This window comes from Schistocerca americana, chromosome 7, assembly GCF_021461395.2.
Source record: "Schistocerca americana isolate TAMUIC-IGC-003095 chromosome 7, iqSchAmer2.1, whole genome shotgun sequence".
NCBI lineage: Eukaryota > Metazoa > Arthropoda > Insecta > Orthoptera > Acrididae > Schistocerca > Schistocerca americana.
This window is the reverse complement of record NC_060125.1, coordinates 533,068,327-533,085,043: the sequence shown is the minus strand read 5'-3', so window position 1 is coordinate 533,085,043 and position 16,717 is coordinate 533,068,327. Positions and strand designations below refer to the sequence as shown.

Sequence of the window (16,717 nt, the reverse complement as noted above, 5' to 3'; positions counted from 1 at the left end):
TCAACGTCTAGAAAGATGGCTTGTTGTGTTGAGTAGGATCACGTGAAGCAAACGGGGGAGAAGTTGTTGGTGTTCTGGAGGAATGTGGATAGGGTGTGCTTACCTTCGATACAGATAGCAAAGATGTCATCAATGAATCTCAACCAGGTGAGGGGTTTAGGATTCTGGGATTTTTGGAAGGATTCCTCTTGATGGCCCATAAATAGGTTGGCATCGGATGGTGCCATGTGGGTGCCCATAGCCAGACCACTGATCTGTTCGTAGGTAATGCCTTCAAAGGAGCAGTAATTGTGGGTGAGGATATAGTTGGTCATGGTGATTTAGGAACGAGGTCGTTGGTTTGGAATCCATAGGGCATTGGGAAATGTATTGTTCAATAGTGGTAAGGAATGTTAGTGTACAGGGAGATGGCATCAATAGTGCTGAGCAGGGCATCGTATGGTAAAGGGACAGGAACTGTTGAGAGTCGATGGAGGAAATGGTTTGTATCTTTTATGAGGGAGGGTAGGTTCCAGGTGTTGGTCTAAAAGGGCATAGACTCTCTCAGTGGGGGCACAGTAACCACCCATAATGGGTCATCCTATGTTGTTAGGTCAATGGACCTTAGGAAGCTTGTAGAAGGTAGGAGTGTGGGGAGTGGTAGGGGTGAGTAAAGAGATGGACTCTGGGGGGATGTTCTGGCATGGGCCTAAGGATTTGAGTAGTTACTGGAGATCATGCTGGTTTACTGGAAAGTGGTCACTATGGCAAGGTTTGCTGGTGGAAGTATCTGACGGCTGGCAGAGTATGTACTATTCCTCTTGAAATACATAATGCATCACTGAGTCAGTTTAGTAATATTAAATGACTGAGAACAAAGCTAAGTCATTTGCAAATGGTACATGTGCAGCCATACTTAAACATCAATTAAGTTAAATCCCTATAAAGAGACTAGTTTATGATATTTCACACAAGTAACCCATGAAACATGTAACTATCTAACTTGTCAGTGGACCGTTGAGTTATAACATAAACATCTTTACTTTAGTCCAAGCCTTTCTACAAATTTCCTTTAAGAATGACTTTTTTAAATTTTAGTATTGTATATTTATGACCTTGCAGACAGTGTTATTTGTAATCTCAGACATTTCATATATGTGCAGTTATCTATAATGAAGTACTGTCTGAAAAAGACTGCTCAAATATTCTTGACAAGAACTCAAAGGGGTCAAAAGATTGGCTGCAGGTTTTAAAAGTTCATAGATGTAGTATCCTATGACTGCAATATCAGTAAGCCAAAATTTGAATCAGTCACCTCATACAAATACTTGGGTACAACAGTTTGTAAGTACAGTAGAACCTCAGTTATTTGGCCTTCAGTTAACCAACTCCTGGGATTATCTGACCATGTGTTCAACCATCCATCTACACCTCGTGCCAAAAAATGTGCTAGCATTATCGAACAATTTTACTCATGTCACAAAAGGTCCAAAGCACGAGTCACACTCCTTCAAAACTATAAACATGTCAGCTTTTCTGTTTATTACAAAGCTCAAAAAAGTCCTTTGATGAATGGTAATTCGTTTAAAGAATAGCTTTTGTTGCATTTGTTCCCACTGTTAAAAAATACTTGAGATCACAAAGTCTACCACCCCGCATAATTGTATTTTTAGACAAGGCCCCAAGCCACTCCTCTGAGTCTGAGCTTCAACAAGTTGGGATAAAAGCTATGCCCCCCCCCCCCTCCCAACATGGATTTAATAATCCTACCAATCGACAAGGGTGTTACTGGTTAAAATGACATTACAGGAGGAAATATGTCAGCACTTTGTTAGAGAATACAGAAAAGTGTTGTGAGACTTTTGAAGCAATGAAAAGCCTTAACATAAAAGATACAACTTACACAATTGTGCAAGATTGGGAAGAAGTTATAGAAACTACTCTACAAAAATCATCTAGAAATGTTTTCCTAGCCTAAACCATGAACATGAACTTCCAGAAGCTAATGAGTCAGACAATGCAGATTTAGTGACTGATTTGCAAACATTTCAGAATGATATTCAACTTGCTGATGTAGAGGAATGGCTAGTAGAAGATAATGTTGCTATTGTCACCAATGAAGAATTTGGAAGATGACTAGGTCATCGATCTTACTTTGTGACAATATAGTGTTGACCAAGAGGAGTCAGGTGGTGATTTATTTTATTTGTTTATGTATTTTATTTTATTTATTTATCTCTTGTTCCGGTGATCCATGTTGTGACACTATCACAGGATATGGAACGTGTCAATTTTACAAGCTTTTGGCCAGAATTTATGCTAATACATAAAACAAAACAAAAACAGTAAACAGTAACTTAGGTCCCACTACAAAAAAATACATTTTAGAGATAGATAGAGATTACAAAATAATAACATATATCTAAAAACAAAGATGATGAGACTTACCAAACAAAAGCGCTGGCAGGCTGATAGACACACAAACAAACACAAACATATACACAAAATTCAAGCTTTCACAACAAACGGTTGCTTCATCAGGAAAGAGGGAAGGAGAGGGAAAGACGAAAGGATGTGGGTTTTAAGGGAGAGGGTAAGGAGTCATTCCAATCCCGGGAGCGGAATCCTTTCGTCTTTCCCTCTCCTTCCCTCTTTCCTGATGAAGCAACCACTTGTTGCGAAAGCTTGAATTTTGTGTGTATGTTTGTGTTTGTTTGTGTGTCTATCAACCTGCCAGCGCTTTTGTTTGGTAAGTCTCATCATCTTTGTTTTTAGATATATTTTTCCCACGTGGAATGTTTCCCTCTATTATATTCATTACAAAATAATAAGTGTTACAGAGAAATAAATATTGCAAAATATATGTTTACAACAAAAATTATTGGTATTACAAATTTGGGCATACATTTTCAATTTACAATACAAGAAATGTTAAACACTGTAGTTCAGGAACTCTTCTAATGTATAAAATGATCCTTGCAATAGGAACTGCCTTAAGGTTTTTTTAAACAAGAGATCATCATCTACCAAACACTTAATTCTTGAAGGGAGGGCATTAAAAATCTTACAGCCACTGAAATGGACTCCTTTCTGCACCATACTTAGATTTGGCTGTTCATAGTGGATATCATGTTTCCTTCTAGTATTGTGACGATGATATGCACTATTCAGCTTAAAGATGGATTTTTCTTTCCTTATGAAGCACATCAACGAGAATATATATTGTGCAGTGGATGTAAGTATTTCAAGCTTCTTAAAAAGATTCCTGCATGTGGCTCTAGGATGGACTCCACACATGATCCTTATGGCTCTTTTTTGTACACACAGTACATTTTTAGCCAGTGGCTGATTTCCCCAAAATATAATTCCAAATGCCATAATTGCATGAAAGTAACCATAATACACTGACTTCATGGTTTCCATATTTCTATAAGAAGAAACAATGCGTATGTTGCTGAACTTAGTCTTTTGCACAGATCCACCATGTGGTTTGACCAATTCAGTTTGCTATCAATATGCAAGCCTAGGTATTTTGAGGAATCTACCCTGGTTATTGTCTGCTCACCTATCTTTACAAATATTTCCTCATCTTTGGATGTTTTGTGAAACTGAATGTAGTTTGCTTTACAGTAATTTAAAATAAGACCATTAATGTTGAACCAGTTCACCGTTTCATTTAAAACCTTATTTGCCGTTACCTCAAGTTTATCTACTGAATTATCAATAAGTAGTGTAGTGTCATCCGTGAAAATGGTGAATCTACAATATTCCATAGAGAGAGGAAGATCATTTACAAATATAATAAAAAGTAGGGAGCCCAGAACTGAGCCCTGCAGCACTCCACATGTGATGGTACCCCATTCTGAAGATACTGGGACACCATCTTGACTATCTACTACAACTTTTTGTTTCCTGTTTGACAGATATGAGTCGAGCCATTTCCCTGCTGCACCAGCTTTTAGTAAAAGAATTTGGTGATTTACACAGTCAAAGGAAGAAGACAAAAAGATCAGCCAGCCTACAGCAAAGAAGCAGTTCAAGACTGGCGTCAAATATTTGGAACAACTGCCAACTGCTACAGCTATGCACATATAGACAAGAAAGAAACGGCATGATCCAGTCGCAAAGTCAAAATTTAAGAAATAGAAAAAAGAATTGTTTTACATTTTTTAAAAATAGATTTTCAATGTCTAATCGAGGTAGTAACATACATAAAATGGAATGATCATACAGGCTTAGTTGTAGGTAAAGCAATTGGCAGATTTTAATTTGTTGGTAAAATATGAGGGAGCCTACAAAGGAAATCACTCACAAAATACTCACACAATCCATCCTAGTATACTATTGAAGCATGTAGGATCCATACCAAATAGGACTTACAAGGGATATTGAATATATACAATGAAGAGCAGGGTTTGTTTAACCCATGGGAAAGAGGGATGAAGATGCTTAGAAACTGAACTGGTAGGTGCCTGAAGATAAACGTGAACTACCTCCTGAAAGTTTACTTACAAAGTTTCAGGAACCAGATTTAAAAGAGGAATCTAAGAATACACTAGAAGCCTCTTTGTGTAGAGATCATGAAGACAAGATTAGACTAAATACAGTGAGCACTGAGAGATTAAGCAATCATTTTTATCGTTCTCCATATGTGAATGGAATTGGAAGAATCCCTATAACTGGTACAGTGAGAAGTACCCTATGCCATACACTTCACAGTGGTCATAGAGTATAGATACAGGATTGAGTTTTGTGTTGTAACAGAGCCAAATCCATATATCATAAAATATAATGCACAACTTATATAGAACATGATACACTTACATACAATACTAGCCATTAAAATTGCTACAGCAAGAAGAAATGCAGATGATAAATGCGTATTCATTGGACAAATATATTATACTAGAATTGACATATGATTACATTTTCATGCAATTTGGGTGCATAGATCCTGAGAAATCAGTACCCAGAACAACCACCTCTGGCAGTAATAACGGCCTTGATGAGACTGGGCATTGAGTCAAACAGAGCTTGGATGGCATGTACAGGTACAGCTGCCCATGCAGCTTCAACACAATACCACAGTTCATCAAGAGTAGTGATTGGCGTATTGTGATGAACCAGTTGCTCGGCCTCCATTGACCAGACGTTTTCAATTGGTGAAAGATCTGGAGAGTGTGCTGGCCAGGCCAGCAGTCGGAACATTTTCAGTATCCTGAAAGGCCCGTACAGGACCTGCAACATGAGGTCGTGCATTATTCTGCTGAAATGTAGGGCTTCGCAGGGATCGAATGAAGGGTAGAGCCACGGGTTGTAACACATCTGAAATGTAACATCCACTGCTCAAAGTGCCGTCAATGCGAACAAGAGGTGAGCGAGACGTGTAACCAATGGCACCTCATACCATAACGCCGGGTGATATGCCAGTATGGCGATGCTGAATACACGCTTCCAATGTTCGTTCACCGCGATGTCACCAAAAATGGGTGCGACCATCATGATGCTGTAAACAGAACCTGGATTCATCCGAAAAAATGAAGTTTTGCCATTCATGCATCCAGGTTCGCCGTTGAGTACACCATCACAGGCGCTCCTGTCTGTGATGCAGCATCAATGGTAACCACAGCCATGGTCTCCGAGCTGATAGTCCATGCTGCTGCAAACGTCATCGAAATGTTCTTGCAGATGGTTGTTGTCTTGCAAACGTCCCCATCTGTTGACTCGGGGGTCGAGACATGGCTGCACAATTGGTTACAGCCATGCGGATAAGATGCCTGTCATCATGACTGCTAGTGATACGAGGCCATTGGGATCCAGCACAGCATTCCGTATTACCTTCCTGAACCCACCGATTTCATATTCTGCTAACAGTCATTGGACCTCGACCAACACGAGCAGCAATGTCGTGATACAATAAACTGCAATCACGATGGGCTACAATCCAACCTTTATCAAAGTCAGAAATGTGATGGTACGCATTTCTCCTCCTTACGCGAGGCATCACAACAACGTTTCACCAGGCAACACCGGTCAACTGCTGTTTGTGTATGAGAAATCGGTTGGAAACTTTCCTCATGTCAGCACGTTGTAGGTGTCGCCACCGGTGCCAACCTTGTGCGAATGCTTTGAAAGCTAATCATTTGCATATCACAGCATTTTCTTCCTGTCGATTAAATTTCACATCTGTAACATGTCATCTTCATGGTGTAGTAATTTTAATGGCCAGTAGTGTATAACAGTTTTCATAGTTAATCTTTCAGTCCTTAAATTGCCTCATAGTACTGCATTATCATTTTTCAATTTTCTTATTTCTCTGTAATTTTTCTTTTTGTTGTACTCATCATTCTATAAATGAAATGGTTGACTAATTGTAAGTCAAATAATAATAATAGGGACATATAAAACACTGTGTCATTAACATCACATAATTCATGTAGTTTTCATATAAAGTTGTCAAATTTTGAATAGTTGTATTTTCTGGAAAGAAGATTACACTAATTAATATTCTAGTTCTTTTGAGTGAATATTAATGCTCAAAGTAAATAAGGGAAAAAACTGTTTAATTACGAAGCATGAAATGTAAATTTGAAAAGTTTTGTAATTTTGTCAGAAAAGGGAAATATTGATAAAAATTATTATTGTAATCATGGGAATATGCAGAAATTTTGCCAAGAGGGAGTAATATCAAAATTTCCCCATTTTGAAATAACTGATATGGTGGTATGAAAACATGTCATTCTGCAATAACTAAATTTGGCAGGAAGTACACAGAACTCATTGCATGTCAAAAGCCAAATAGTTATCTACTTAATATTTTTAAGGTAGATTACTTTCATACCTAAACGTTATCTTATTAATATGCCACAATCCGAACTTACATCCTCATATGATTAAATACATGTTATCCAATGAGTTATGAAATAGATCTAAATAACAGTCACAACATTTATTCATACTCCTATGATGTTAGGTCAAGATTGAAAATTAAAAATCTGAAATGTGAAACTTGAGAAAATCATGCTGGAAATATACAAAAATGCCATATTAATATTTCTCGAAGTGGAGAAACAAGGAATAGACTTTTTTAAAAAAGGTTTATGCCCTCCATAAAACTTTTCTTGCTTATTAAACTTCACACCTGTTCACATTAATGGATTTATTATAGTACTTTCATAATTTCTATTTTTTAGGTGAACAAACAGTGTTTTAAAAGCTACTTTTTTCAGTTGGTTAGATAAACTGTAGTCAAGGACCAATATATAACTAGATGAATGTGGGAAACTTTCCAAAACCATCCTCATACTGGCCAGTAGAATCAGCTTTTGGCAGGCTAGGACTACACCAAGGTAATCCTAGTCTCTCCAGTTTATAACTTTACTGTGCTAGATGTCATAGACTTTGAGAAGGCCCCATTTCTGGAGAGCATATTTTTTGCCCTTGACATTTCATTCTCTTTCCACCTCTTCAAACAGAGAACATTTTATTTTCTGAGTGTGCTATAACAGCTCTGTTGTAAGTGAATTCAGAATCAGCAAGCCATCATTGGGTTTTTTTTTCACAGGCAAATGGTGAGCTATTATTGTAGTTTCACTGTGCATCGAGAGGATGGGATGTCCTTATGGGAATTGGGGACCCATGACTGGCATGTTAGCTGCTGCCACGCTTATGTGATGAGAGTCCATGATGGAATCTGAGTGTCAGGGTGTTAGGCTGGCTTCTTTGAACACAACAGAAAAAGATTGAAGACATTATTTTAGCACTGTTCTGTAAAGGTGAGTATCCATCTTGATTGCAAATCAGCACCAAAAGTATAGCTGTGCCAAGGAAACAGCACAATTTTATATGGAGAGAATGACAACTAAGCAAATCCAAGATAATATAGTGACTGCTAAAGCTGCATATTTCTTTTCATGGTGGCAGTCTTAAGTCTGCTGTTTAGTGAAGACACAGACAGTGACTGCTAGAAATTCAGGAGAAGTCTGTAATGAATAAAAGGCTGTACCCAGATGCCAGGAACTATCTCTGTTCTTCTAAATCATCAAGTAAATTTTAACATGAAATCTTCAGTGATATTACTCAATTTATGATGCTGTATAATAGTGTAAAGCCAAACAAAGACAAACACAATTATGATTGCCAAACATTAAATAAATGACCATGGCTGCAACTGCATGTGCAATGTTCATCAGTCTAGCTGAGTTTTTAGTTCATCCTTGGCTCAGTGTTATCAGTACTAGGGCAAAATTGTTTGGTACAGATTTCTTATGAATAAATGTAAAAACCTGAAAGATTTCATCAACTGCCACGGATGCCTCCAATTCCGCAATATGAGGACCATTTTAACTACTGTGGCACACTGGACTCGCATTTGGGAGGACGACGGTTCAATCCTGCATCCAGCCATCCTGATTTAGGTTTTCCGTGATTTTCCTAAATCACTCCAGGCAACTGCCGGGATGGTTCCTCTGAAAGGGCACAGCCGACTTCCTTCCCCATCCTTCCCTAATCCGATGAGACCGATGACCTCGCTGTCTGGTCTCCTTCCCCAAAACCAACCCAACCAACTACTGCGGCTGCCCACCTCATACATCGTAGCACCTACTATCAGCACCCCACTTCATGTCCAACCAACATGGGATGTCTGCATCACAGGGCATATATTCACCAGGAAAGCCTACGTCATCTGTGTTGTCAGCACAAATATTTACCAGCTGCCGCAACACCACACAACACCAAGTCTCCACCAACAGCTGTCAGGGATCGCTACCCATTCGTGGAGCCTGCAGAGCAGCTTCACCAGAGGTCACAGCTAGCCCAGAAACTACTTTGATATGCCAGTCACGTGATCTGGCAGTTACATCCACCAAACGGGATTTATAGGGTGGCGCACTGCCAGCAAAGAGCAGTTCGACGCACCGCTTGGAAGTATACAGGGCTACAACACTGGCAGCCTCAGCCAGACACCTCTTCTAGCTGGCCGATCTCCTGGAGATGGGCTTGGTATAGTCGACAAATGTCTTGACATTGTAGAATTGTTTTAGTATGATCTCTCCCTGTGAAGAGATGGGTCTTTTCTATTATTATTTGTTATTTTATATTTATGACAATCTGCAGTTGGGATCTAGTCTGTTGTTCTTTTGGAGATTGTATTATTGTTTCATTTTGGTGAGAGCAATAAGTTGTTTTTGGACTTATGTTTTCCGCATTTCTGTTCTGCTAATGTCGATACTTCAGTGGTGACGAGGGAGCAATAGGAGTCAATAACAGACTGAGTGTTGACAGTGGCCTTAAAATTCTGTTCAGCTTCTCAAGGACCATGATGGGTGTGGCCCAACGGTTATGGTGGACCAGGGTTAGGATGCGGGTGAATGGTACCGAGCAGCACTTGTGGAACTAAGGGACTGCTGAGGATAGGAGTTCGATATCGGCTTCAAACCCAGAGACCTCCAGAGGTGTGGCAGAGGACACGTTTAGTAAGTCATCCAGAAGCTGCTGCAAGTGATTGTCTGCCAACAACGACTGGACAGCTGGGCCCATGTCATGTGTCTCGAGGCCCAGTAAGGGAAAAAGATCCATTCCCAATAAGTTGGTGGCCTTGGGGGCAGCGAGGACCAAAACCCAGGCTGTGACATCATGAGTGAGGTTCTGGACCTGAGCCAACAACCACCCCTGCAGTCAGATGAGGTTGCTGCTGTAGCTCTTCAGGGAAGTACAAAACGGATGAAGCAGTGGTGAATCCAACTTACGGTGGGAATCCCCATTGATAGCGGTAGCGGAGGATCCCATATCCACTTGAAAAGGGAGACGAGTGTCATTCAACTGCACAATCACAGTGATCACTGCCATCATGTGTGGAAAAACTGATTGCACGAAGGAAATTGGTGGCAGTGGGTTCATCTCATCCACCACGGAGTTGGAGGCATCCAAAGTAGTGAGGTCTGCAGGTGGCTCCTCTGCAGTCTCCATAGCTGTCGGCCCTTGGGAATGACAGTGCTCCTCTCCCTGCCTGACTGCCACCTCCACTACTGCTGCCAATCACACTCCAGGCAGACCCTCTGGCAGAGGTCCCTATGCCCACGGAGGTGGATCCTGCGCCTGCAACCATGCATGGTCTCCTGTTGCCGACCCACCCAGAGCCTGACATCAAGAAGAGCCTTCCACTCACCTCGCAGAGGGGGGAGGGAGGAGGGGGGGGGGGGGGGAGGTCTGCTGTGGCCGCCCACTTCATACGTAGTACCACCTACTGCAATAGCACCCCACTTCATGTCCAACAGACATGGGATGCCTGCATCACAGTGTGTATATTCACCAGGAAAATCTACATCGTCTGTGTTGTCAACACAAATATTTACCGGCAGCCACAGCACAACACAACACAACATCAGGTCTCAACCAAAGGCCCCAGGCATCGCTACCTGTTCATGAAACCTGCAGAACAGCTTCACCAGAGGTCGCAGATAGCCCAGAAACTAATTTGATATGCCAGATACATGATCACAAATGGTTCTCGCAGGTACATCCACCAAACAGGATTTGTAGGGTGGCACACTGCCGGCAAAGAGCAGTTCAATGCACTGCTTGGAGGTATACAGAGCTGCCACCCTGAAAGACAAGGCCAGACACCTCTTCTAGCTGGCCACACCTCTTCTAGCTGGCCAATCTCTTTCAGACGGACTTGGATTAGTTGACAGACATCTTGACATTGTAGAATTGTTTTATTGTGATCTCTCCCTGTGAAGAGAAGGGTCTTTTCTATTATTATTTGTTATTTTATATTTGTGATGATCCGCAGTTGGGATTGAGTCTGTTGTTCTTTTGGAGATTGTATTATTGTTTCATTTTAGTGAGTCCAATAAATTGTTTTTGAACTTGTGTTTTCCACATTTCTCCTCTGCTAGTGCAGATACCTCCTTAACAGAACACAACAAACACAATTTTTTTCAAAATGCATTTTTAACGGTTTCTGGTACTTTAATATGAGCTGCTTACAATTAATCAGCTGATTAGCTCCTGTACTGGCATGATGTCTCCACTTGTTGTTTTACTTATTTGTATTATTTTTGTACAGACACTGTGAACCATATGACCATGAAATTTTGCTGTATCCACCTTATTGTTGACACTCACAAATAATTCTATAGGTATAACTTTCTGAAGAAGGGCAGTAAGTGCCAGAAACCAGTAAAGAAATTAAATTTCTTTCATGCAACTAGTTTCTTATTATTTCATTATATACAACTACAGTTGCTGAGGATGTATAAAATACTAAATTGTATTAAAATATGTAATGTTTCTTCAGTCATCATTTAAATATATGACTATGAGTTTCATAATTGGTTTAAGATGTGAGAAATGGATTTTGTTACTGTGAAAACTTCTGTTCATGTGTTAAATTACAAGAAAAATATAATTCTCCTAATACATTGTAAACTTGTTATTCTGATATTGTCCACAGATTGTAATACTGAAGAGCTCATTGAATTTAAAACATCTAGCTTAATAAAAGAAGAAACATGCATGAAAAAGTTGGTATGCTGAGTTTTGTAAAAATGTGTAATTTGCAAACTTTTTCTCAAGAAAGCCCATTAGTGATGAACTTCAATAATTCCTTCATTAACCCCTTTCTATGGAATAAGCTGAATTATATTTTTGAAATTTTTTGAATCAGCAATATTGAGTACACTAAAAAATACTTTTTGTATAAAATTTTGAGTTTTCTTAAGTGATCCTCAGTTCCTGAATGAAATATTTCCTGCTCCAAAAACTACTTCTTATTACTTGTGATAACTCATTTTCATTATTGAGTATAAATGTGAATTTCCAAATTAATGTTTCAGTATACAGAAAAGAGCCAGTTGGATATTTTATGTGATTCACCTACAAAGTTCAATTTGCTCAGTTTGTAAATGAAGGTTGATTGCAATCTATTTTAATGTTAAAGCATTATCACAAAAAGCAGGATGCTAACAAAACAATAGTATTTGGCACACTATAAAAATTATAGTACACATTTTTTTTTTAACTGATAATTTCATGCCATGGCTTTTTATTTATACCTGTGGGTCTGAGTAGCAAATTGATATTCTTTCTTCATCTGTGCTGAGCTTTGAAAATGTCTTGTGAATCCATTTTTCTCCAAGCTGGTCTTCAACAGATTCTGCATAAACAAGGAAAAAACCTTCCTTCTTTGACTGCAGTGTTGCTTCAGAGCATATCCTGGTGAATTCTGGATCAATACTAACATTATTTGCTGCCATCCTGAAGAACCTACAAATAATTTTTCAAAAAGGAATAACTCATCAGTGTGCCTGACGCTAATTATACACACACACACACACACACACACACACACACACACACACACACACACACACAAATATATGCACTTTGCACCATACATGTACTTTAAAGTGCAGGAATTTATGTTATGGAATACTCACATTGTACATATAATGTTTTGTTTGAGAGCCACCATAAGATGAAGCTTCCTTTTGTATGAAACTTCGTGGCAGATTAAAACTGTGTGCCCGACCGAGACTCGAACTCGGGACCTTTGCCTTTCGCGGGCAAGTGCTCTACCAACTGAGCTACCGAAGCACGACTCACGCCCGGTACTCACAGCTTTACTTCTGCCAGTACCTCGTCTCCTACCTTCCAAACTTTACAGAAGCTCTCCTGCGAACCATGCAGAACTAGCACTCCTGAAAGAAAGGATATTGCGGAGACATGGCTTAGCCACAGCCTGGGGGATGTTTCCAGAATGAGATTTTCACTCTGCAGCGGAGTGTGCGCTGATATGAAACTTCCTGGCAGATTAAAACTGTGTGCCCGACCGAGACTCGAACTCGGGACCTTTGCCTTCCGCGGGCAAGTGCTCTACCAACTGAGCTACCGAAGCACGACTCACGCCCGGTACTCACAGCTTTACTTCTGCCAGTACCTCGTCTCCTACCTTCCAAACTTTACAGAAGCTCTCCTGCGAACCATGCAGAACTAGCACTCCTGAAAGAAAGGATATTGCGGAGACATGGCTTAGCCACAGCCTGGGGGATGTTTCCAGAATGAGATTTTCACTCTGCAGCGGAGTGTGCGCTGATATGAAACTTCCTGGCAGATTAAAACTGTGTGCCCGACCGAGACTCGAACTCGGGACCTTTGCCTTCCGCGGGCAAGTGCTCTACCAACTGAGCTACCGAAGCACGACTCACACCCGGTACTCACAGCTTTACTTCTGCCAGTACCTCGTCTCCTACCTTCCAAACTTTACAGAAGCTCTCCTGCGAACCATGCAGAACTAGCACTCCTGAAAGAAAGGATATTGCGGAGACATGGCTTAGCCACAGCCTGGGGGATGTTTCCAGAATGAGATTTTCACTCTGCAGCGGAGTGTGCGCTGATATGAAACTTCCTGGCAGATTAAAACTGTGTGCCCGACCGAGACTCGAACTCGGGACCTTTGCCTTCCGCGGGCAAGTGCTCTACCAACTGAGCTACCAAAGCACGACTCACGCCCGGTACTCACAGCTTTACTTCTGCCAGTACCTCGTCTCCTACCTTCCAAACTTTACAGAAGCTCTCCTGCGAACCATGCAGAACTAGCACTCCTGAAAGAAAGGATATTGCGGAGACATGGCTTAGCCACAGCCTGGGGGATGTTTCCAGAATGAGATTTTCACTCTGCAGCGGAGTGTGCGCTGATATGAAACTTCCTGGCAGATTAAAACTGTGTGCCCGACCGAGACTCGAACTCGGGACCTTTGCCTTCCGCGGCAAAGGTCCCGAGTTCGAGTCTCGGTCGGGCACACAGTTTTAATCTGCCAGGAAGTTTCATATCAGCGCACACTCCGCTGCAGAGTGAAAATCTCATTCTGGAAACATCCCCCAGGCTGTGGCTAAGCCATGTCTCCGCAATATCCTTTCTTTCAGGAGTGCTAGTTCTGCATGGTTCGCAGGAGAGCTTCTGTAAAGTTTGGAAGGTAGGAGACGAGGTACTGGCAGAAGTAAAGCTGTGAGTACCGGGCGTGAGTCGTGCTTTGGTAGCTCAGTTGGTAGAGCACTTGCCCGCGGAAGGCAAAGGTCCCGAGTTCGAGTCTCGGTCGGGCACACAGTTTTAATCTGCCAGGAAGTTTCATATCAGCGCACACTCCGCTGCAGAGTGAAAATCTCATTCTGGAAACTTTCTTTTGTATGTTACTCAACTATAAGTGACTTCACATGCAAAACTTTAATTTTTTGTTGTCTTGTTGAGATGTATCAACAAAGCAATGAAGCTCACATACTACTAGGTATAGTAAGATGGTAGAAACCTGAAACTGATTGTAGTGAGATTTTTGGAGTAAATCTAAGTGTGTATCAAAGGAAGAGGCTACAGAGAGGTGGAGGTGGTATTTTCATTGCAGTACAGAAGGAACTCAAATCCACTGAGGCAGAAATTGAAGCTGCATGTGAGAATGTTTGGGCAAGACTCAGTATCAGGTTAGGCATAAACTTATAATCTGTCAGCCACCAGATTCACTCCCTGATGTACCTGGAAAACTTTAGAGGAAAAGTCAGCTCACTAATACATGTTTACCCCTATCATGCCTTCATTATTGGAAAAGAATTTAAGCCATTCAGCAGCTGATTAGGATCATTACAGTTTTGTCAATGGTGCATGTGACAAGACATCCTGCAAAACAGTTCTTAATTACCTCTCTGAAAACTTATTAATAGAACAGGTAGCACAGATGCTGACTTATGGCAGAAATATATTAGTTCTAATGGCATAAATTGGCCTGACCTCTCTGAGGATGTCTGATATCACTGACCACAAGGCAGTTCTAACAACAATTGTTCCCAAAACACAAATGACAACTAAAACAAGCAGAAACGAAAATAATCCATTTTTGACAGTATAATATAATTGGATAGGTAAAAAAAATCTACTCACCAAGTGGCAGCCAGAGAATGCACACACACACACACACACAACACACACACACACACACACACACAAGTTTTAACTTATGCAAGCTTTAGCCAGTGGATCCTTCTTCTGGCAGAAGAGTTGAAGGGGAAGGAAGAAGGGTGAAGGAAAAGGACTAGAGAGGTTCGGGAAAAGGGATGCAGTTCGGAAAAGTCACCCAGAAACCCAGGTCAGGGGAGATTTAGCACTGCGCAGAGTGGCAGCGGTTAGAGGCGCTATGTCACAGATCGCACGGTCCCTCCCGCCGGAGGTTCGAGTCCTCCCTCGTGCATGGGTGAGTGTGTTGTTCTTAGCAGAAATTAGTTTAAGTAGTGTGTAAGTCTCGGGACTGATGACCTCAGCAGTTTGGTCCCTTAGGAATTCACACACATTTGAACATTTTTTTGGAGACTTACCAGATAGGATGAGAAGGAAAGCCTTTCCTTCTCATCCCACCAGGTAAGTCTCTCCTGACTCAGTATTCTGGGTGACATTTCTGAACTGTACCTCTTTTCCTAAATCTCTGCAGTCATTTTTCTTCACCCCTCTTCCTTCCTCTTCACCTCTTCTGCTGGAAGAAGGAGCCACTAGCTCTGAAAGCTGGTATAAGTTAAACCTTTTTGTGTGTGCATGTTTTCTCCTGCTGCAACCGGGTGAGTAGATTTTTGTATCTATCCACTTACATTATATTGTCAAAGACACATAGAAGGATCTACATGTTCAGTTAAATGGAAAATAGGCAGTAGTGTTGTGTCTCAAGGATGAATGTGAAACATGTAAGTCTTGGCAGGATCATTTAGAGGGACTGTGACTAAAATTTGGAAGGACAGTTGACCAAGTCTGAATAAATATGTGATCAATCGAAGTGTTTATGATGGAGGGACCCTCCATAATGTACATGCTCTACATGGAAGCTTCTAAGTAAACAGCAATTGCTGCTTAGTAAATATAAAACAGAGCATAGGTCTACAGATACAGAGATGCTGAAAGAAAAGCATTTAGCTGTCAAAAGGGCAAAGTGTGAAGTTTTCAACAATTACCGTAGGCTAATATTGCTTAAAGACTCCTCAGAATACCCAAAGAAACCCTGATCACAAGGAAAGGCTATCAGTGGCACCAAAGTTGTCCAAACTCTCAAGGATGACAAAGGAATTGAAAGCAAAACAAAACAAAAAATGCTAAAATCTGTTTTCAAATGTTTATTTACAAAGGAGGATCAATACTGCCAAAGCTTAAATCCCACATCACTACAAAGATGAGCAATACAGGTGCCGGCAGTGTTGGGAAACAGCTGAAATCACAAAAATGAAACAATACTCCAGGGCCCAATGGAATCCCTATCAAATTATGTGCAGAATTTGCAACTGAGTTAACACCTCTTTTAACTACAATATACTGTAGATACCTTGAACTAAAAACTGTGTCCAATATCTGGAAGAAAGCATAGGTCACTTCCATATACAAGAATAGTAGCAGAAGTGATCCATGAAAATTTTGTGCAGTATTATTGATATTCATTTGTTGTAGAATCTGAGAAGTTATTCTTAGCTAAAATGTAATTACGTATCTAAAACTGAATGACCTCCTTCATGCCAACCAGCATCCTGAAAGCCATGTGTCAAGGCAATCATAAATAGGCAGTCTTTCTCAACTTCTGAAAAGTATTTGATCTGTTCTTCATTCATCCAGAAAATTTCTTCCGATTGCGGCAATGTCATTTGCACATGAACATGCAGTCTGGAATACAAGCATGCACACCCACTTACACACACGCGCGTGCACCTACCCACA

The 16,717-nt window shown here is 40.7% G+C and overlaps 1 protein-coding gene and 2 non-coding genes across 6 annotated transcripts in view; all 3 read right to left on the bottom strand.

Moving 5' to 3' along the window:
* LOC124621892 (SET and MYND domain-containing protein 4-like) overlaps positions 1 to 16,717 on the bottom strand; it is a 139,603-nt gene that overhangs the window by 99,067 nt on the left and 23,819 nt on the right. For all 4 annotated transcript variants that reach the window (XM_047147368.1, XM_047147366.1, XM_047147365.1 and 1 more), the window contains exon 2: positions 12,039 to 12,249. In XM_047147368.1, the coding sequence (XP_047003324.1) occupies positions 12,039 to 12,239 (201 nt within the window). In that variant the 5' untranslated portion in view covers positions 12,240 to 12,249. The remainder of the gene's footprint in view (positions 1 to 12,038; positions 12,250 to 16,717) is intronic.
* On the bottom strand, positions 12,807 to 12,881 carry Trnap-cgg. The gene has a single exon. It is a non-coding gene; the product is annotated as a tRNA-Pro (tRNA).
* Trnap-cgg lies at positions 13,108 to 13,182 on the bottom strand. Its single transcript has one exon. It is a non-coding gene; the product is annotated as a tRNA-Pro (tRNA).